The following is a 23802-nucleotide window of genomic DNA, read 5'->3' on the forward strand; positions in this document are numbered from 1 at the left end:
TCCCAGACTTATTAAATTAAGCAAATCAACTTGCTTGCCATAATTTAGCTAGGAAATTAGTAGCTTCTCTTTGTATAGTATGGCTATCTCATAATGTGCATATAAACCACCGAGGACATACTAGAGTGCGCTTACCTTTTCTACCATTCAGTACAAACCCACACCATCTACAGAATGGTCTTCTCTATAGAAAGAAAAAAAATCTTCAAAATCCTCTCCTAGGAATTTTTTGTTTGTTTGTTAATATTTTTTTAAAGACACATTTCCCAGTCTCCTGAAATACACCACTCAGTGGAGACCAGCTCCACTGTGTCCTTTCCTGAAGCAAGCAAAGAGCCAGGACTGATTCTGATTTATCCCCATGGGTATAGCGTGGAACTTGGTGGCTAGTTTTAGGGCCTGAGGTTTATATGGCATTTTCAAGGGTCAACTCCTTGTTCTGGAAGCCTAATAGTAATACATATTGTAATAGGCATTGCAAAAACATGTGCTTGGTCAATCACATTTCTTCTTAGCTGTTTCACTTTTGAGTATTGTGTTGTTATACTAAGGCAGTAAGTGAGAACACAAAAGATACAGATAAACGAATCCCCTTTTTCTTTTGAAATACCTGCTCTTTCCCTTCAACATTATGAAATGCAGCCACAGAAGAGATTTTCCAAAAAGCTTTCTGTTCACCTGGGACAGAACAGAGTGCCAGGGAAGGATTACCTCACCAAAGAGGGAAGAATTCCAAGGCATATCTGGTCTTTCTGCCTAAGAAACTGTTTAGCTGTTCAGGTGTTCAAGGTTGCTTTAATTCTCAGGAATATTTAGGATTTAAAAAAACTTTCCTGGTATTATTCTGGTTTAAGAAAGTATTGTTGGATTCTATCTCATAAGCATGTGAATAGTCTCATTAAGTGCAATAGGAATACTTGTGCTTAAAGCTAGAGATGTGATTTAATTCCTTGCTGATTTGGGGCCAATGAATTTAATGGACTGTTTTAAAAAACATTTTAATAGATACATATTATTAGCCACCTGGGGAGTGAAGGTAATGGAAACTATTCTCTTGTTAGCTCTAAAACTGGAAATGCTCTCTCTTTAGAAGCTAGTTGGCTTATAACATAATGTGAAACTCTGTGCTGATATGAGAGATTATATGATCTAAACTTTTGCTCATTTGTTTTGCTTCTTTTGCTCTACACTTTTTCTCATTCAAGTGCCCTTAAAGGTGTAACATCTTTGAATTTGTTCAGAGATAAATGTGTGCTTTTGATGAAAGCATCTGTAAGAAGAGCCTTATGTTTACCAAGGTGAGGTATGCCAACAAAAACCTGTTTGCTTTTGACATGTGGGACTCATGTAATAGTATCTATTTCAGAGAATAATTTTTTTATTAACGATAAATTCCATCAATTCTATAAATGGAGCTTGACAAATCTGTGCATGATAGGCCTGGTGAATCCTGTCTTTCTGCCGTATTTTTCCAATGATATGACTACACTAGTTATTCCTTATGGGTTTGCCCTAGTTTCTCTAGGTTTTCAGGATAGGTTGAACAGCAGTATGAGCATTGCCTTACTGCTTTTCAGGGGAGAAATACAAATTATCGGTACTCAGCCATAGAGCTTGCTGTGAATGTTGCTTGATACCTCTTCTAAGAAAGTAAGTTTTTTGTCATAACTGAAACATTTAGCTACAAAGTTCCATAGCACTTTAGTATTTCTTGCTGAAAAATTGAAGCAAGCTGACATATATTATCACTGGTTATAGGAAACTCAGATCTCATGACGGGAGAAATAATCTGAGGATCAGCATTATCTTATATTTTTCAGGATCTGAATATTTATTCAAGTGCAGACTTGCAGATTTCAGTGCCTAAGTTCAGCTATTAGAAGTTTAAGAGTTTTCACCAGTGCTTTCAAACAGTCAAATGAGTCTATAGGGAATTTACTTCTCATAAGAGTCTCTGAATGCAAAATGGGGTATTATAGCTCTCACAGGAGCATCAAAAAACATTATCCCCTATGGGTCTGTCACATTTTTAGAAAAAGCTTCATTTGTAAGAGGCATGAGTTGTTGACTGTGCATTTTTACGTAGTTCATATTCTTTGTTATTCCTGGTGGACAGAAAAATGCTTCTGAAACTTACTGTGCCCAATTTAGACTCAGAGGCAAAGTGGGTGTGGAATGCAGGATTCTATTCTCCTTTTAGAGAGGAAAAAGGAAGGCTTTGAAAGGACAGTCTAAAAGGAGAAGCAAAACAAAAAGGACCTTAAAACTATATTATAAAAAAGGTATCTGAAGGATTTGAGAAGATGTAGAGAAGAGCCACAGAAGAATACTCCCACATGAATAATGACAGCTGAATCTAGTTGATGGAAGAGAAGGTTATGGGCTGATATGATTATGATATATAATCACCCTTCCAAGAAGAATCTCTTTAATTTGGTAAGGAAAACAAAAGAAAAAAAGATAACCAATGGCTGAAAGTTAAACCTATGAAAGATCATGTGTTTAATATAAACAATGAGCATAAAAAATTTAGGAGCATTAGCTAAAAATGGTCTTGTGCACTGTAATTTCCTTTTCCCTTTGATCTGATGGAGTCTGGAATTCCTAAACATGCAGGCTAAGCGCTTCATTTTAAAAAAGAATGGAGTCATAGTGGTTGATACTGTGTAGATGGCTTATTAATTTTATTGGCAGAGTGGACAAGTCTCTTTATGCTATTTATTTGGGTTATCTATTGTTTTACATGAAGTTAAGTCCTAGATGCTCACAAGTTGATAAGTGATTTTCTGTCAGAAATCTGTATCATCCATGTTCTTTCTCTGTTAAACAAACCAAAACACAGATATAGACACTCTCTGAAACTTTCAAGCAGTGGTCTCCAAACTAGGATATATCAAGCCAGGTGCTGTGCAAGACAATCCGTTGGGATTCAAGAAGAACAATTCTTTTGTAAATAAGCATTCTTGAGAGGATTTTTTTAATTTCATCCATCCTCCCTACTTAGTATCTTTAATATCTCTTTGTGTATGTTGCCATAATGTATTAGTAGAGTTTGTGAATAAATACATATACACATATGCTCAAAAATGTTTTAATGATAGGGCTGCAGCATCAGAAAGGTTTAGAGACCATCGCCTTAATGTGAGACATCAGATCAGCATGGTAATGCTAACTAACCTTCAGAGCTGTTGCTGAGGCCATTTTCTGATGACATCTTCTCAAAGATTGCTCGCCCTCTTTTCACACTAGACTCCTTTGGAGTACTGGTGGAATGGCTCCCAGGCTGACTCTTTGATGCTAGTGAATGTGAACTTCTTTCATTTTCTGCTTCCTGTTAGAAAACATCAAGAGGATGCATGTTAAAAGCTATCGGTAGGAAACAGGTGTGGGTTTTGGGCAGAGGAGAGAGGATGAAGAGGCAGCAGATTAGAAGGGGGTGCTATTTCCAGGAAAACATTCTCCAGAATGCCCTAGGGTAAGTTTCTGTAGCACCGCAGGTTGCAGATTCATGCTTATCAATCATTCAACAGACAGTGATGCTTGGAAGTATTGTTTTGCCGTTTCTTGCACATGGTTTCTTCCACAAGAGAGTGGTGTAGGTGGTTGTAAGGATCACAATAAAGACATCAATTGCTTGTTTAAACACTATTTTTACATAGAAAACTTCAGAGGGAATTTTATTAATTTCATTTACTGGTATGTAAGACTACGTAAAAAACAACAAATGATTGCTTGAGAAGAGATGTGCTTGGACATTAGTGTTTCAGAAATTTGATTTTCAATTCTACTGTTACCTACTGACTGAATTTAGCTTATCAGAATAGCAGGTTAGTGTTCCTAGAGAGTTTACAGGGTATCATTAGTATCTCATAATGCCTCAGCCCTTCAAGAGAAAAAGAGTAAATTATTGCTAAGCAAGACTTTAATGTGTTAAAGCTGGTGTTTCTGGGGTGCTTCTCCCTCCTTCCATGCAATGCACTACTCAGTATGGACTTGGACACAACAACTGTAAAGGCTTGCTTGTATATTAAATAAACAGCTGGAGTAGCAAAAATATACTTCCCCTCCACCCACCCCGAGGGTGGTAAGGAAGGTTCACAGCAGATCCACATCTGCTGTCCCTGTAAAAGAGGTATGATAGCAAAGAAGTGTGTGTAAGTGGTTGGTCTGGTGACTACATTAATCTCTCCAGCAAGATTTTGTGGAACTTATTTGCCAGAGCCCTTTATTGCTTAAATGGCAGAGGTTTACAAAATGTACTGCCTTCATTAGCCTAATTCCTTTTTATTGTTTGCAGACAGCTTTATTATTGTATACTAATTTAATGCTACCCTTGCCTATGATTTTACTGAAGTAACTCCTAAATGCTTTTAGATTTAGATATTATGCATGGTGTGTAAGAGGCAACAAAATTTGACTTCTGAATTTATTGTCTTATATTGGACAATATTTTCCAGTAACTATTTAAAAATAATAATAAAAAAATATTAATGCCATCCAACCTAATGCATCCTCAAATAGAACTCTTAAAATGAATTGTAGAAGCCATTTTCACAGTAGCATATAATCAATTAATACATTCACCTTGAATTTTTTGAAAGTAACAGTGAACAAGCATTGGAAATGTACTTTTAAAATGCATGCATCATTAGCAATCCCGGACAACTGTGCTTCATCCATCTTTAATAAATTTCTGCTTTTCTCATGGCTGCTGATAGCTTTTATCTTAAACATGTACTGTACTTTATTTCTTGACCTGTAGCCATTCTTTGCAAAAATATTCCTTCTTGTGCATGTACAATAGGTTATGTCTTGTGGAAACTCATAATTTTATAACAATCTGTCTACTTCTGTGAGTTATGGTAGCTTTTGCTTGAGATTAGCTAAAAGATTTTTGCATGATATGTCAGCACTGAAACAAATGACTGATTAGACCATAGAAGCTGAAGATGTTTTATTACCATGGGTATTGTAAACCCAATTTTTTCAGCAAAAGTACCTGTGGTATCACCAGTCATTGGTTATGTACATCACATCAGTCTTTCCTCCCTCCTCCTCCCCTCACTGAAAACAGCACTGCTACTACTGCTTGTATCAACTTGAACTTGAAAGGTAATCTTGAATACAGTGGATAATTTTAGCAGATAGGCCAGGAGGTACACTCAACACACTGGAAAACCTAAACATGGTTACATTTAAAGGTGATATAAGGGGTCTTAACCAATACTGTGGGGTTTGTTGACTTTTATTTATCATGTTTACAGGAGATAATTAGTGTGAATCTAACTGAATCATTCTCTAATTGCTTTTATAGTTAGAAGCATATTTTACTTTGCTATTATGGAAAGTATTTTTTGCAGGGTAATAATAGCAAAAGAAAGATTTCTGGAGTGAGGAAAGCAGGTGTCCTTCTGCTCCATGAGACTTCCTTATACCCTTCCTCACTAGCCTGCTGGCTACTTTCAGGCTGTATTTGCTACTTAGAAATGACAGGGTGGCACAGTGCCAGTAAGATAAGCTCTGAGAGCAGGCTGGGTTACAGTGCAGGCATGACAGTGCAGGTGGGCAGTTGCAGCACAGGTAGGATAGTTTGGCCAGAACACAGGTATGCTGAGAGGAATGAGATACTTACATGCCAAGTGTATCAGGAGGCAGCAGGTGGCTGAAATGAATAGAGTATTTTGTATGGGAAGGGCTATGGCTTCAGACTGCTGTTTGTTTTGTAACCTTTTTCAGAGTTGGCTATCAGGTACAATTGCAACCCAGTATTAATTATGAATTTTTTATTTAAAACAGGCCATTATGTCTGAAATCTGGTATGGACAATCTGTGATGCAGAAATGGCCCATGCAGGGGACAAATGAAGGATGCGGGAGGGAGAGGAGAAATAAAAAATGCAACAGAGCATTTGTTAGGTCAGCCCGATCATGTCCGTCTCCTCCAGTTCTGCAACCAGCCAGTACCTGGCATACATAAGAACAGCTGCAGGATCGTGTTGCCACAGCATTGTGTGGCTTCCAGTAGTCAACACCAAGAATCACTTTAATGATGATCTGACTTCTGCACTATTAGAACAAAATGGAAAACTCAAATTGTACTGGGTTTTCAGCTACTGTTGGCATCTTCAAGAAAGAGCTCATCTAGTTTTGGGTTGTTTTTTTATTCCTGCTGCATTTTTCTGTAGTTACTAGTAACAGCTAAAAACTTCAGAATTTACTGTTCCATATTCTTATTCTTGCAAGCCAGGGACCAATATGAGTTTGATTTGCATTTTTCTTACCTCTATTAATTTTATTAACTTGTGGACTATTTCTGTGTTATTTTTTTTTTAGTATTTATCTCTGCAGTAGCAATTCCATGAACTAAAAAATTTATATACGTTACTACTTTGGGAATATATTTTAGTAGGAATTTTAAAAATAATTTTTTTTCAATCTTTAATATAAATTACAGGAATATTGGCCCTACTTAAGAGATTTTTCCATATAAATTGTTTTATGGGCAGATCTCTGAGATGTTTGCCACTAAGGCAGAAGACATTTTCATTCAGTTTATTTTCCTGTGTTCAGAAAAACATGTGTCAAAACTGGAAATATGGAATAATACTTATAAATTGCTTAGACACAAAATAGTACCATTTGTTGTCTTTAGGGTTTGATTTTTCCACCTGCAAACTTCCCTAAGTCTCAGGGTTTGTTTTGCAGTAAGCATTATTCCCATTTTTCAAGACTGCAGTGGGGTTTTTATTTGGTATCTTTTGTAATTTGGAGATTTTGGTAAGCAGTGTCAATTAGTAATTCTAGGAATACTCTCTTCAGATTTTATGCCTTGATATTAATTTGTCAACCTAGTCATGTGATGAATTTTTTTTATAGGTGACTGAATGCAATTTATTGTAGCTTCCTATTCAGTAGATTGAGACTGGCGTTTATTGTTACAAACCTTTGTTAATTTCTTTTGATTTCTTTGTATTACTGCCTGTAATAATGTACCCAAAAGAGAATAGCTGTTTGTAATTATACAGACATTTGGGGGGACTGCTAATACATTTTCCCACATTGTAGTGGGTCTGTAATTTTAAATACATTATTTCTCTTTCAGTTCTTTCTAAATAAGTTCTCCATAAGTTCATTACCTTTTACCATAGAGTTCCACAGTAATCCATATTCTTTAAATCCTTGATATGGTGAATCACTGTATAGGTGAATGGTCCATTTCATGGTCTCTGTAAGGATGGTGCTGTTTTGACAGTGATTATAATCTGGGGCAGAGGAACGGCGTGCTTAGCACTGTCCAGAACTTCTTCCTTCAAACAAACCAATTCTATGTCCATATGTATTCTTCTGTTCCTGCCTTTTTCATTATCACAGGGTCCCCCACACGACAGTCTCCAACTGCCCCAGCACCATTTTGCAAATAATATCCCTGTCTTAGTGGGGCTTCTGAAGGATGACTTTTCTTGCACTATTGCACCAGCTGTAATGCTAGAGCTCAGATTTATTCTCTGAAGATGCTGTTTCCTACTGTGAAAAAGTCATTGGAAGGCATTATGATTACCATAAACTCCTTTTACTCAGGATAAATTTAATTTGCATACTGTTTTATTGGGGTATCTACCCAGACAACCTAATGACAGCGAATGGCAAAGACATCTGCTTAATAAGGATAGAATTAACATAAATGCCACTTATCGAAAAAGCACTGAGGTAGTGCCAAGAGGTGCTTAATTAGAGGCTAATGTATGCAACACTTGCAGAAGTTGCCAAATGAAAACTAAAACAAGAATAATTATTTTTTCTTTCTGATTAATGCAGGGTTCAATTCATGTCAAGCTTTTGTAACCGTATGTGAGCTCTTGTTGGGACAATTACTGAATTGAGACTTGGACTGTCGTGTGGAGCACCCTGCTTAACAGCATTTATTCCATTTTTTGTTCGACATAATTTGTTGAAATCTGCCTATATGTAAGGAACTTGCTATCGTGATTACTTCAGTTTTACATACTGACTCTGATATGTTTTATTTTTGAATGGACTTCTCAGAAACAGGTGACACAAGAAGCTATTTGTATGTTCTGATCTCATACTGTAGACAATGAAAAGAATAAAGCACTGTTGTGCCAAATTTCAAGCAATATACTGTGATTACTTATAGAAATGCCAATGATAAAGATTCTAATTTCAGTGGTCTACTGAGTGACTGTGCTTCTTTTAGATAGTGGATTTTCCACTTGTTATCCGGTCCTGCACTAATCTGAAAGTCAGTAAGCCAGAACGCATGAAGTTTTAAATAGAGGAAAACTATTTACCAAGTTAATACTACCTTTTATGCATACACTGAACTACCTTGGATAGGAATTTACAGTCAGCATATTAAATAGATTACTAAAAGCTACTACTAATGTTCCAAGTATTTAATTTTTTTTAAAGGACAGCTTCAAATGTATTAAAAAAATGCACTTATCCCCATCCCATCATGTTGTAACTACTTTTGCTACATCTGCTACCTAAAGGAAAGCTAGCTACCACACTTTCATTTTGTATATGGCCTCCACAAAAATAATGCATGTGTAAGAAATGACAGAGAGGAGTAGGAGTAGACCCAAAGAGAAAGGGTAAAAGCATAAGGTGAAAGGAAAATAATAAATCCATAAGTGAATGGTGATTTAGGGAATGAGTTGAGCAGTAGGATAAGTGTTTAGAAATTAAATCTGTTGCTTTACAAATAGTTATATAAAATCTCAATCCATCAATGCATTCTATTGTGATTGTAGCTTAAAATACTTGAGGGTTGCTATTCAAGTAATTGCTCTCAATCGCAATTCAAGTTATACTTAATGTCTAAGAGCTTTGCTGGACAGGCTCCTAACATTTTCTATTGCCTACAAAAAGCTGGCATCTTAAATTCCAATTCAAAACAAGAGACTGTTTAGCTGGAGAGTACACAGGAATGATCTGAGGTTAATTCTAGTGCTGAGAGAGCTGTTAATATCTCCTGTGAATCATTCAATAACAGTGAAATATAAAAAAGTAGAAGTCCTGACCTGCCTGGAGAAAAAACCTTTGGAAATCCAGCATGAGATAAGTCTCTTTCTGATATAGTTCTCATTTCTAATTAAAATATGATGGAAATCCTTTCTGGTGCAATTTAGAAGCAGGGAGTGCATGGAATCATGTCTACCATCTGCTGGAATGCTGATGGCATTAAGATTGATGACAAACCTCCAAAAGTGACTGTTACAGAGGATTGCTAATAACACCTGCTGTGTAAACTATATGAAGCCAGTAAGTAAACTGTTGAGACAAAGCCATGATGCTCAGTTGATTCTCTGCAATGCACCACTTCACTAAGACAGAATTTCTCAAGAGGCTTTAAAAAACATCCCATGGCTGCCTGGAACCTGCTCATTCATTTTATACCCAGACCAGTTCCTGAGATGCTTATCCTTTTCAGCTGTTACAGACTGTTTTAAAATAAGACAGTATTTTCATTTGGAGGAAGGGTATAAAATAACTTCGCTGTAAACATGGAACAGAGGCCCTGAAACGAGCTTGTTGTCAACCTGGGGAAATGGAAGATCTATTTGCAGAATTGCCATCTGTGCTGGTTTTGGCTGGGGTGGTTAATTTTCTTCATAGTAGTATGGGGCTATGTTTTGGATTTGTGCTGAAAACACAAATTGCTGATAATGCAGGGATGTTTTAGTTATTGTTGAGCACTGCTTCCACAGAGCCCAAGCCTCGTCTGCTCCTCACCCCACACCACCAGCGAGCACGCTGGGGGTGCACAAGAGGTTGGGAGGAAGGACAGCTGACCCCAAGTGACTCAAGGGATATTCCATGTGTGAACATCTGCCTGAACATGGGGAATAGTGAATGAATTCTTTGTTTTGCTTTGCTGGTACACATGGCTTTTGCTTTACCTATTAAACTGTCTTTGCCTCAACCCATGAGTTTTCTCACTTTTATCCTTTTGATTCTCTTCCCCCATCCCACTGAGGGGAGGGGGCACTGTGTGGAGCTTTGTTGCTGAATGCGGTTAAACCACACCACCATGTCAGAATGGGGCTCTACACTAAGAAAAAACATTGAGGAGCTAAATTCTGCTTTGAAATACAGATTTCATTCTTACTTAGCAAAAGTCACACTGATTTGCTGTTTATCACCATAGCAAAATTGATACAGGGTCCCTGGTCTTACTACTTAAAAAACAACAACCTAATCTTTGCGCTAAAAAGCTAAATTCTTTTAACTGTTAACAGCATTTGACATACATCAAATTATTGAGCTGTTCAGACTCTGTCCTATGGAAAGACTATCAGTTAGTTACATTAGCTCATTGTATGATGTTGATTTGAAATGTTATAGCAGTTTTCAAAGTATGATAATGAATATCTGTGCTAAACTGACATACAATAACCACAGAAACTTTCCTTCCTAAACAAATACGGTGCAGTGGTCCATCTCTACTGGCATTTTTGTAGGACAAAATAGTAGTGTGTTTTAGAAGCACTTAAGGAAACTGAGGCCACAGTGACCAAATGTGTTTTAATGAGCTTTTTCAAGCATGTGATACTACAGTGATTGAGTAACATCGTTAAAGTAGGCCAGCTACAATATCTGTAAATAAGAAATCAGGATAAAATTTATTAAAACTCCAAAATAAAAATATCTTGGTAGAAGTAAATCTTGCTACAGCTTTTTAAAGCTATTCAAAATAAAATCACATACAAATCAAGCAGAATTTATACTATGTTGCTACTAGATGTCTATATAAATCACTGGCAATACATTACCAACAAAACATGCAGAATAAGGAGTCCAGATCTGAGACAGCTGTGTTTAATAGGAAATATTTTAGAAGGAACTGCAACAAAGACTGGAGAGGGTACAGGCAGCATAGCTTTGTAGCCAGCATTCACAGATGACAGTTTTCAGGCTTGGTTCAAGTCATGGAAATTGGTTTCTAAACCAGTGCGATTAGTAACTACAACTAATGTTGGGGTTCTTTTTCCAAAAATCATGACCTGTGGCAGCATAGAATGCTATCTTACCGCATAGGAGGCACAAATTAAGATTCAAAGAATAGCAATAGTTTATGGATACTTCAACAGTAGTTTTCCTTTTTGATCTCCTCTTGGTTTTTTCACTTTTTTATTTACATACATATTCCAAACACTTCAGTCAAACACAGTAACTTGTCCTTTCTATTTTTATAATAATTCCAAAGTAATTGGAAAAAAGTTTTACCACAGAATTAAAACCCCCAACATTTCTGTAAATAATCCCATTCTGGTTTAGCACAATAAAGTTTTATTTAAAGCTTCTACAATAAACTCAGTACCTTCTTTACATTGCAATTGTAAAAGGAACACTGCTGTGTACTAAATTCCAGTGTCAGCTCTAAGTTTATGCTTTTGTTCTTTCTTATCTTTTTTTCCCCCTGCTTACAATGCACATTTAGAGAAGTAATTTTGTGTATCTCAGGTTTTTCACCTTTACAGCGGAAATTTAAGAAACATTATTTTATCAGTACTACTGTTAATTGCAGGTATGGGAGAGGAAAAATGTAGTATTTATTTTGGCTTTCGTGAAAGCCTGGATGTGCTTGGGTTTTTTGTTTGTTTCTTGTAAATTCACTGACAATATATGTTTTTCTTTGCACAATCTGTTGCTGAAATTTACTCAGATTCAGAGGTATATCAGTTTAGACCTTTTAAGATTCTTAAAATACCTCAGTGTATGTCTACCTTTAAGCAAAACAAAATAATGATTTTGAAAGAATTGTTTTCTAATGTGATCATTTTTTGTCTCGTATTGCTGCAGACATTTACATTCTTTCTGTTGTCATTTTCCACAGTAATTTGCAATTTCATGACTTTTGTAATTATTTCAAATAGCTGGAACTTATTAGAAGAATGTTGGGGTATGGAACAGAAAACAAAAATAACAAAGCAGAAACAAAATTATTAGTGGAGAGGAGAAGCAAATGACTTTCAAAATGACTAATATTTATCTAGGTCTTAGTAGGCACTCTATTTTAGCTGCACACAAATACAACAGTCTTCTTGCCTGACCCTCCACTTTGTTTCCTTCCAAAGTATTGCCTGGTTTCTAAGATTTAATAATTTTCCAGTAATATCGAGCATGCTGGTTCCCAGCGTCCACTGATACCACTTTTAGAAGCAGGACAGGAGCAGCATTTTCCTTCAGTTGTTCATGCAACTCAGGCAGATCCCTCTATTGTAGTCAAGAGCAAAATGGCTTAGCCTAACTAAAGACAATCTCTGCCTTAGTAAGAGCTCTGATTAGCTGACATATTTTAAAGTCTTAAATGAGTTTATTTCCATTAAACTTATACTAATTTAAAAAACTTGAACATATGGTGTACTCTCTGATTTTGCTTCCAAAACTACAGTAAGCCATATGTGTTCAAGCACCCATATTTTTTCATTTATTCAGTAATAATACAGGCCACATCAAATTAATCTTCTAAGTCATTTGCTCTGCACAGCACTAGAAATATACATGCTGGGAACTTTTTGTGAAGTCTGCAGTGTTCACCTCACTGCCTTTTTCTTCTTCTCTTTTTTTTCAATGCTTGACTAATTATCTTAAGCAAAGGCCTTTTTTATCTCATATTCATTGCATGTTTTTAAATTAGTTTTTCCCCCCACAATATTGCTACCTATTAAAGATAGTAAAACTAGGTATTATCGGCATTCTGTATTTTTAAGAAATAGCGTTTTCTTTGGTCACATACTGGGCTGATGTTTGAAAATGAGAAATAGGAGAAAATGAAACATACTCTACACTGGAAGATTAACGAGTGTATAAAGAGGCTACTGTGTAAGAGATATAGCTACAGAGAATTCAAGATGATCTATAAATTATGGTGAATGATGGAGACTCTGAGACAGTCGGCGTAACTAGGGAGATTCTCAAGACTGATATTACAAGATCCTTCTTGTACCCATAGACCACCAGTGATATTTATTATGTGTGGCAGAAATTCATATAAAGAGTTTCAAAGGCAGTACATTGCTTGAACTCTCCTGAGTATACAGAGTTCACAAACTGCCTAATCCTGAGTAACATCTACTATTCCAATTTTATTGATCAAAGTCTTACATTTTAAACAGACGTATCATTACACCATGACAGAGAAAAGAGAAAAAACAAACGAGGTTAAAATATGGCAGCGGTATTTTGTTTTCATTTTTCTTTCCCATTTGCTGAATTCCTAGAGTTTGCTCAGCTTTAAGAGAACATGCCGTGTTCCTTTAAATTGAGGTGGCAAACATGTAAAAAGGATCCCATCTTTACCAAACATTTTTGAAAGAGCAGAGCAAAAAGTACAGCTGATGAAAGGAGAGGGTGCTGAGCTAAAGGAGCACAAGCAGAAATGCACAGAAGAGATCTTTGTGAAAAGGATCCCTGAAGGATCTTTTGAAGACCCTAAAGATCTTCCATTAAGACAGCTGATGTAGTAAACTGTACTTAGCAGATCATTTGTACCTCCTGTACTTTAATGGCCCATGCTGGCTTCTACCAGTATACTGGTACTCTACCTGTGCCTTGGACAGATAAAGGTGGAAAGTATTCAATGCTATACTTCTCTGAAAACCCAAGAATTCATCTACTTTCATTGAGACTCAGAACTGTAGCATGAAACTCCCAGGTATGGTTATTTTTAACCCATTTATTTTAACCTCATGACAACTACTTCAGAAAGCATTGTGAGTTTATTTCTCTTTCTACTAGACGCTGTCAGAAAATAACAGAAATGTTTGTCCTCACAAACATTATACAGGTTGGAAGAAAGATAACAGAAGTAGACGTATTGGGGATTTTATTTCACATACTTGTAAAATAAATTGAAATTTTATTTGCTATTGAAATAGTAATTGTGAGTATGCTTTGGTGCAGGTGTTTATTTGATTGTTAACTTTAATAATTTGACTTGTTACACAAAGTACCCTGCAACGGCAAGTAATGTTTCTTTCACTCCCATTTAATTTATGGATCTGCTCTGCTCTGAATACCAGCACCTGTGGATTTCTCAGACTTTATGTCACAAGCTTATTTCCTTCCTAATCAACTTAACCCAGATGTTATGTTTCCCTCCAAGTGCTGTTTCCCAAGACATCCTAGTAATGGGCGTATTTACTTCCCATCTTTCCACATTACTTTCATGCTTCAAGAATCGATTAAGATAACTCAGGCTGGTAAATTGTTCCAAATATCAGCCGACAAAATGACAGTGAAAATGTTTTAACGATTTGCCTTCTGCCACAAGTGATGAATACTTGAGAAATTTTTTGCTTAGGATAAGAAGTTTGTCTATAAAATATTGCAAACTAAAAATTGAACTAAATTTGGAGAGGAAATTAAAGAACATGTTATAAATAAAACATACTTTTCCAGACATCATTTTCTGGCCACTGACTGTGGAAAGGAGCTGTGCCTTTCCAAGCGCTTTATGGTCAGTTTCCCACAGAGGTTATCAAGCTTTGATGCTGCTGGCTAATAGATTGAAAACCATACAACAAAACAGACTTGGGTAAAGCAAGGTATTAACTGGCTCATATGTCTGGAAAGAGAAGAGGCAATTTCTTTGATGACTCAGAAAGCACAATTCTTCACCCTCAAGATCAGACTACAAAACCTATTGGACATCACATACAACTTCTGTCTCGGTTATAATGTTTTAACTTTATTGATCTCTATGGATTTTAAAATGTAACTTCTGGGTAATTTCTAAGCAACCGTATCTTTAAAGAACCCTTTCAAGACTTTTTTTGGGGGTGTGTGGTGGTGTTTGTGTGTACCTTTCCTCAGAAGCTCAGAAGGTCATTTTCCTCATTTCTCCGTTCTCTTGGTGTGCCTCCTTAATGGCACACAGTCAAGATCAGAGAGAGAATCCATTTACAGAAGGCAGAGCTTTTCTGCTTTCCTCTGGCTTCTGGAGACTTAGGCCAAAGACTAGTGAGTCTGCTATAATCCTGAATTTAAAGGAAGATAATTTCTGCCAAATCAGCCTCTAAAGAAATATTAAAAATATCAAATCTTCTATCTGCTCAGAATAAAATTAACTGCTTAAAAGAAGTCTTGATTCATAGGATGGTTAGTCAGGTTCTTTCTCCCTAGAATAATTGCAGCTTACAGTGCATCGCAAAAGAAAAAAAAAAAATAAAGAAATAGAAAAATCACACTCCCTAAATCCTCCCCAAAAAGAAGGGAGGGAGAGCAGAATGAGACACATGGTATTTCTCGTACACCTTAGTGGTCTTTCGTCTGTGCCGTTTTCAGTGTTGCATATAGAAAATACCTAGACACTTCTACTACTACAAATAGCCTGATATTACAACATTAGCCCTTAGAAAGAAAAACCCAACCTGATGCTCTTAGTTCCTTCAGTTTTCCAGAAGTGAATGAAATTCTTCTCCATTTTCTCCATTTCCAAATTAGAGGCTCAGCTGCAGAACTTCAGTTAGCACAAAATAAAAGAATATTTCTCCTTAACTTCAGTGGTCTTCACTGAAAGAACTAAAGGCAAAACAACATCATATCTGCAGCCATACAGACTGAAGTCCTGAAAAAACTGTCAGAAGCTCGTGTTACTAAAAAGTCTCTGTGATTATGCAATTTTCTTGCTTTCTAGACTTTCAAATACTTGTTAAACTGCTGTATATATATGCAACTTTTTAGGGATATTTGTTACCATGTAATCATGGAATTGTGATTGTCTTCAACAGCACACAAAAACCAAACTGGACTTAATCTTGTGGCAAAAAATGTACTATGTGTTTTTTGAAGTACTTCTTTTTAAATGCTTCCCTGTTCCAGAAATATATTTCATATTTTTAGACTGCCTTCCTAAGAAAGTCAAAGTATTTTTTTCTATTAGCTAACTGTACTCCACATGAGACTCAACTCATCAGAACAAATGAAAAGAGCCTCTTCAAATCAAAAATATGACAGCCAAAAAAGCAGGCAAGAAGTCTTTTTTTAGGACTGGAACAGAAAGAATGTAAGGAATAGATTCAGACAATAATCAGACAAAAATAAGACCCACACCTGAAATCATTGTAATTCGCTGAAGGCAAGCGATCCTGTAATAAGCCACCCTCATCCACAACACGATACATGATGAATGCTCGTGGATTCTGAATAAGCAATAAGTAAGAAGAATATTGAGAGGCAAACCCCATATCTATTAAATCTCAGCACAAAAGAGACTTCCTTTGGAAAGTTTGGCTGATGGTTTAGGACTATAGTCCATCCCATCCTGTTCCTTATAAAAATGCAGCCTCCTCAGCGGTACTTAATACATAAATGAGACTAAACCCAAATTTAATTTCTCATAAGGAACTGGTGACACACATTTCAATGTTCCAACTGAACTGTTCCTTTTTTTCTAGCAAGCTTCCTCGTTGCTATAGCTTGAACACTAACATTCCTGACTGCGAGGAAAAGTGAATGATTCTACCCTTTTAAGGTAAGATCCTATTAGAGATTGTTTCCTCCACTGTCCACAAATAAAACACAAAAATTGGTAAAGCTGAACTGGGGGCAGAAGAATAAGAGCATTCTCAAGTGTCTGCTAAAGGAAAATAATATAACTTGTTTGGCACAAGCATAGGTATTTAATAATTGGGCAACTAGGGAAACTAGCAGCGTGGGCCACTAGAGAAACTAAGTAACAGGGGCATAGTGGAGAAGAAGGTCTGAAATGTTGAGTCGTCACAAGTGTCATTCATTTGTGCCAATTTCAAGCACAGTTTCGTGTGACACCTTGAGGAAGGCAGGTACACTCTCAAGAGAATAGTTGCTTCTGGGTATATAAGCAATGGAATTATAGCAGTGTAACTAACACAGAAAATAGCTCAGAACAACTAAGGAACTGCAGGTGGTACACTGGGATGGAATTCACTGATTAAACAGGAAGGAACAGCAGTACCTTTGAGAAGACTTTTAAATATATATACATGTACATATGTGTATACATGTTATATACACACACACTGTACTGCGATGGTTCATGGGAACAGTTTGTGAATAAAGGAGATTTCGAAAGCTCCATTCCCACTGTCAAAATAGCTCTTTTTGCTGATGCAAAACACTTTTTTGCTGATGTAGAACACTGCAGAGAACAGTAAGAAATCTGTCAACACGTCCAGTTTTCAGGAAGGCAAAAGAAGTGAAAAGCCACCAGTCCAGTTCAAAGATGAATCAACTAAGAATAACCAAAGTGGGAAGAGGATTGTCTTTTCAGATGATTTGTAAGGTATCTGTAAAGAGCTGATATATTTACTGAGGAAGTAAAGCACAGAAGAAAAGTTGGGGTTTTTTTTTCCCCCTTATAGGAGAAAAAATTAATTGTTACCAAAACCTGTTCTTCATATTCAAGTTCCACAGACAAAGTTGCCTTTCCTTGTTGTGGAATCTTTTGCCATTAGAAAAAAGTTTATGAAAACATAGGGAGGTATGCTTTATGTGGAAAAAAAAAAAAAAAAGAAAAAAAAAAAAGGGAAAAGAATGAGCTAAGAAAGGTGTGAAGCCAAAATCCAAAAGGCTGACCATACAACACTCCTTTCAATATCAAGCTTTTCAGCAAGGGTAATCTTTTGGCCATTCCATGCATTCCTCGCTATTTGCTTTCATTCATCCGTAACAAAAATACAAACGATGCAAGTGATAACAGGTTACAAAGCTGACCCACAGTTGTCATGGTGTTTCTGTTCTTTTCTGCATTACATGGCTTTGCTAAATTCTTATAAAAATTTTTGAGAGTGTTAAGAGAAAGATGCTGCTTATTTAAACAATTCTAACAAAGGTCTAATCTTTCACATTAAGCATCAGTTCCCTTTATTTACTTTCTGGCTGCAGTTCATATGTTTTCTGCAAAGGGCACAGTTTAATGAACATATAACAGATTATTTAAATGAATGGTTTTAATGAGTTCTTTGACTAGGTTTCTCTAAAAAGTAAGCATGAAATTACTTTCCCAGTTGGGATGCTTGAAAAACTTACATAATCACTTTGCAGCAAACAGTCCTTAGTTGCTTTAACATTCTAATGTCTTTGAGTGCTAATAAACTTTTTTTTTTTTATGGGAATGATAAGTCAGTACAGTAATTTGATGTTTTAATATATTATTCTTAAGAAACTTTTTTTTCCTATAAGGAAGGGGAAAATACTTTTCATTTTATAAGAACAAGACATCAGTTTATTTCTAAATAATGGAAAGGTATACGGAGAGGCCTGATACCTTAGGCTTTCCATAAAAGGCTCCAGCAACAGACTTAATTGTTAACTTCTTAATGCTCCTAAAAAGGAAATACATCCAAGTTCCACTTGGATAAACTCAGGCAAAAGTAATTTGACTTCAAGTGATTTAGCTTCGAAATTACTAAACTCAGTCCCTGACTCTGTTTACTCTTTTCTGTCTTACCTTATTGCAAGATGAAGTGTTAATTCCATTCAAATAAATAGGATTGGGCATAGATTTTTTCCTAGCTGCCATCAGGAAGAAAAATGTGCCAAAATTCTAAATACATTTGCAGATACTTCTAGTAGTGTCTTTCACTTTTGAACCAGCAGAGGGTTCTTTATATGATTGAGCTAATTGTTTAGAAGTCACTTCATGTGTTAACATTCTTTAATTGCCCTGATTTTTCTCTATTGATTTTGTTCATATACAAATAACAGCACTGCAATGGAAATGCAACCTGAATGAGAGGTTATGGAATCTTTTTGTCAGTGGTATTTTGCCTTTTTAGAATGAAATCTATTTTTCCTTTGAAATAATAAAATAAAATAAGCCATAGTCTCGGAAGCCTGAGAAGTCAAGAAATTGCCCATTTAAACAGGATTACAACAGTCATTGGTCTTTTTCTGATCATAAGGCTAATGGGCATGTTCATTTATACATAATGCAGCTGTAATATAGATAGCTGGTACCAAGCCTTAGAAGACATTCTGTTTACATTTTAAAAATCCCACTGTAATTTCTACGGCTTTGACTAAGTTTTACATATAGCCATTTCTAACTTTGCTCTAACCTTGATTGCTTCTGAGCGAAACCACTACAAAATGCAAGGAAAATACATCAGCTCATTCCCCATTCTTCACTCCTCCTACCCGTGGGAGTGTACTATGGCTGAAAGAAATTGAATCTTAAGCAATCAGTTTGCTAAAACCTTGGCATAGCTTTGCATTATATTGTGATACATGTATTTTTTTGTATCACTGATACAACTGTGGTAAAAATGTGTCTTCTGAAGACATACTAAATGGCTTTTGTTTTTTCATGACAAATATCTTGTCTCATGGTTTAATATTCAATTGCTAAAATGATTAACATTCATTAATAGTAATAAATTACTTTGTCACCTCTAACATGTAGGGTCTTTCTCATTAGCCAGATACACACTAGATGCTTAATATGCACTGTTAAATACCTTCAGGTTGCTAATTTGAAACATGACACAGTGTGCATGTATAAAGCCTTGAAAAAAGTCCAGGTTTTGTATATGCAAGCCTGAGATTGCTGTGGATCAAATTTATCTCACACAATTTTATTTTTTCATGCTTATTCACTGTTATGAGTGGAGGAATTCATAATTTGTACATATTTTTTTTTGTGCCGTAAGATCTTGGATGTAGATGTTAATGCCATTGTTAGCACCAGCATCAGTTTGGCTCCAACTTTTCAGATTACTGAAATAATCTATCCTTTCACAGACCTTCTATGCCTACAGATTGTTTTGAAACCTTGTCAGTGCTGCTTTTGGTCTGTGTTGCTAAGATTTGTAAGTGAATGACCTGAGTATCCATACTTCTTCAGCATCAGAAACCCCTGATATGGATGTCTACAGTTTTTGTAGACTCACAGATATTTCTTTTTAAGTAAAAATGTTGAAATTAATATTGAAATGTTTAAGAAAAAATGTTGAAATGCTAACATTGTGAAAGCCTTTTATGATGCAGATTCAATTTTTCTGCATTTCATATTGACTGTGTCTTGGAAACTTTAAGATGTTTTAAAAGGCTGGGAAAATAAATCCTCAAAGGCAACATGGATCTCATTTTCTAAGACAGCTACCTGAACAGGGTTACAGAATTCAAACTTTTCCACTTGAATTCTGAAAAAGGAACCTGTTCCTCATGCTTTTTTACCCCTTACCACTTCCCAGTTTATAAGCACCATCTGCTTATAAACTGCATCTTAACAGTTGCAATTCCTGCATTAGTTTCAGTGACTTAGCAAGGAAGCATACTCTTTGTAGAGCACACCTCTTTTTTCTTTTCTGGCTGGCCAGGATAAAACAAATATTTTAACTAGAGCACTAATCAAATATATTTCATATGCAGCACTCTTGGTAAAAGAAATTATAAGGGAGAGGAAAGTAACTCCTCCTTGACCCTTTCCCCCACCTGCCACCCTTTTTACTGAACCTGCTTCCCTTTTGTATTAGAAATGATAGCTTTCCACTTGGAGGAAGAACACCTAGCAAAGAGATATACTTGGAAATAATTTTTATGAAGTGTATCAGTGAAATAATAATATTGATGATGAGATTCTAAGCTGCACATGAGTTCAAAGTATTTGCAGGTAGAACAGTAGCAAATTTTATGAAGAAACCTTAAGTATATTTAAACCAAAGTAATATATAATTGGTATAATAGTTCTAAGACTGGGAGTAAGGAGTCCTTTTACTTTCTTGGTAATTAATATTTAATAAAGGTCTGCAATCCTGTCAAGTGAAGAATGCTGTTTAAATCTGAAAAATTACCGCTTTTCACTAAATAAGGAGCTCTTTGTATCAATAAGATTAAAAAAAGGACCAATTCCTCCTTTAAGAATGATCGTGTCTGTAATGTTAAAAGAAAGTACTGCTTTATAGGAAATAAAGTTTATTTTGCTGTTATTAAAAAATGACTAAGATCAGCCAGAAAGGTCTGCACCTTAAAAATCATTTGAGTATGCTACCTAGCAGCAGTCTATGACTATTTCATATGGTCTTTAAAGTGCTCAATAATCCCATAAAGTCTTAACTGCTACTTTTTGTGTTATGTGTCTAAAGCTGATAAAAAGATTTTTCATGAATCACATGAATTTTTATTTTGCTGTTCACATTAAAAAGCTTTCTAATATCTTATAATTTCTGTGCAAAATCCAGCTATTATGTCATGGTCAGCATGCATTATTCTGAACTGTAGTTTCTGGACCAGATAACCAATTTAAACAAAAAATGTTTCAATCACTCTGGGCATTAAAATTAAATGGGTAAATGTCTGAGTACATGGACTGGCAGAGTTATCCTGCAGCAGTTAGTGGTTGGTAAAACACAGAGTTTTAACATCAAGTTTTAGTATATCTTTGATTGAGAAGTGGGGAAAAAATATTCAAAGGGGATTTTTTATTTATTTATGTTTGGGATTTTTTAACCTGATAACTGAACAAGAAGCAAGGAATTACAATGTGGAAGGTATAAAATATTCCGTCAATGATCAAAACCTGCAGGGATATTTTAGTTTCGTGCAGAAGAGGCGAAGTGTGGTGAAAGGCTTTTTAGCTGCAAAAACAAACGAGGTTGCCCTAATTAAGATTACTAATAATCTTTTCAGTATCCTAAACTTCTTTGAAGCATTTTTTAACCTTCAAAAAAGCCTAGCATCTCCCCAGATAGTTTAAAGAAATCACAGACATTTCTCAGACAGAAATCTGATGACAAATAAAGGTTGCAATTTGTCCAGGTCTGTCATGTTATGGCTGAAGTGACAAGGGGTTTCTCAGTTGAAAGGGAGTTAACACCATGCTACAAATAAGAGGCAATTGCTTGAGAAAGTTTTAGAGTGTTTGTAAATAGTTTCATTTCAGAATTCATCACTCAGGCCATCATATCTTGTTTTTCTCTCTTCCCCCCTCCCACCCCAAAAGCACTGGGCAAGCACAATTGCACACCAACTTACCTGAAAGGCTGGAAGATAGCACTAGTCAGCAACTATTAAAATGATCCAGACCAATAACATTATGGAATAAAGAAAGTATTAACATACTGATCCAAGTTATCAACAGGCCATCCATGGGAGCAGTGGTGGGTACTGCCCACCCCCAGTGGGCCACAGGAGAGGGGTGACGTGAGGGGAAACCAACCTGCAGCCCTGGGGCCCATTTCCATGCCCTCAAGGTGCCCAGCCCAGGCACTTACCTTCTTGCCACCCAGGGCCTCAAAGTGGCTCCGCAGCTCCTCCACAGTAATGGGGAAGTGTTCAGCCTGCTGAGGGCCAGCTAGGGTCTCCTCCTTGAACATGTCTGTCCTCCTGCGGTCTGCTGGCACTTTCTCCTTGGTGCTGCTGCAGCTCATCTTATCCAGCGTCAGGGACATTGGGGCTGATGAGCACTGGCCCGGTCTCATAGCATTGGCAGACTCCCATCTTTGCTTGAGGAGCTCCACGGAGCCCTTCTGCAGGGGCAAGTCTGCCAGCTCCAGCGTGCCCTGCCAATGCAACATGTACCTGGGGTCAGAGACAGGTACCACCATGCCAGCAAAGGCCACCACAGGGTGGCTTGATAGCCCTTGTGGGTTGAAGGACAGGCCAAGGCACAGGTTGATGGCTGGGACAGAAGCCACTTCCCAGTGGAAAGTGAGATCCAGTAAGACCAGATCTGGTAAGAGTCAGTGATAGGGTTCAGTGTGTTTATACAGCAGGAATATGTTAATTAAAAAGTGAATTAAAGGTGGTGTTTAGCTATTTTATTTTTAAGCTTCCCATCAGAATTGCTGTCTATCATGAAGGGAAAAGCAGCAAGCACACAATTAGGGAGAAATTCAAACAAAGTGGGGCTAATGAATAAGTTCCTGGTGATTAGTGTGTGCTGCACTGAAAGGTGTTGTGACAGGTGACTGCTGGTTTCTTTTAGATTTGATACAGCTGTCAGTAGTGTAGAATAAGACACAGCATTTTAATGCAGCTAGTAGAGTGAAGGGCTACTGCATTAGCTGTGAAAGTACTTGGATAGTCTGGAAACACATCTTGCAGTACAGTGCTCCTAATTGCACTGTAACTCTTCTGGCAGGTAAATTACTAAGGGTTGATATCAAATCTTTCTGATCAATTGGCTCTGTTCTCACAAAGGCTCATTCCATCTTTCTTACAGTATGCTTGTGAAGGAAAATTGCTATTCTATCATTTTGCACCAGTTGCTGAAATCTGCTACCCATTTCCTGAAAGCAGCTCCCAAAAGGTTTGATTTTGAGGTTTCTCTGCCCTGTAGCAAATGCTCAAATAGAAGTTTTCATCTCTCATTCAAAAAGAATTTGAGTAGAAAGAACTTGCTTTTAAAACAGGAGAGAGAAATGTTAACAAGAACTGAGACCCAGCTACCAGCTAAAATATCAATTAATTACTCCCTCTCTTCTTGGCAAGAGAGTTTGTTATGTATTTAACTATTCTTACATGCTGATATTTGTTTGAGCTTAAATATGCAACATTGGGAGTTAGGCTTGGGATTTTTTTGAGATAATATTTGGCCAGAATTAGTGTTGATTTAATCCTTTGTTTAGGAGAAAAAAAAAACAAAGCATAGGAGAAGCACTTGTTAATTCTCCTTCCTTGAACAGAACAAGAAAGAGTTTCTTTGCTCACAGCTTTCACCTTCTTTCCAGCCAGAAAGTGGCCCTAGACTTGTCCTTTCCTTAGCTTTTTGGCAGTTCTGTGTTGTGACTATGGCTAACATCCTGCTAATTGACCTCGATGCTTTCCTTTCCTGCAAGCAAAAGAGTAACACCCT

General features: G+C 36.5%; 1 protein-coding gene across 1 annotated transcript in view; it reads right to left on the bottom strand.

The window, feature by feature from the left end:
* Positions 1–22552, bottom strand: part of XIRP2 (xin actin binding repeat containing 2) — a 39973-nt gene extending 17421 nt beyond the window's left edge. The window contains exons 1-2 of the mRNA XM_065670622.1: positions 22220–22552; positions 3178–3331 (exon numbers count right to left, since the gene is read on the bottom strand). Of these exons, the coding sequence (XP_065526694.1) occupies positions 3178–3331; positions 22220–22552 (487 nt within the window). The remainder of the gene's footprint in view (positions 1–3177; positions 3332–22219) is intronic.
* Positions 22553–23802: the final 1250 nt, after the last annotated feature.

Source organism: Lathamus discolor, chromosome 3 (assembly GCF_037157495.1).
Source record: "Lathamus discolor isolate bLatDis1 chromosome 3, bLatDis1.hap1, whole genome shotgun sequence".
In the NCBI taxonomy this organism is placed as follows: Eukaryota; Metazoa; Chordata; class Aves; order Psittaciformes; family Psittacidae; genus Lathamus; species Lathamus discolor.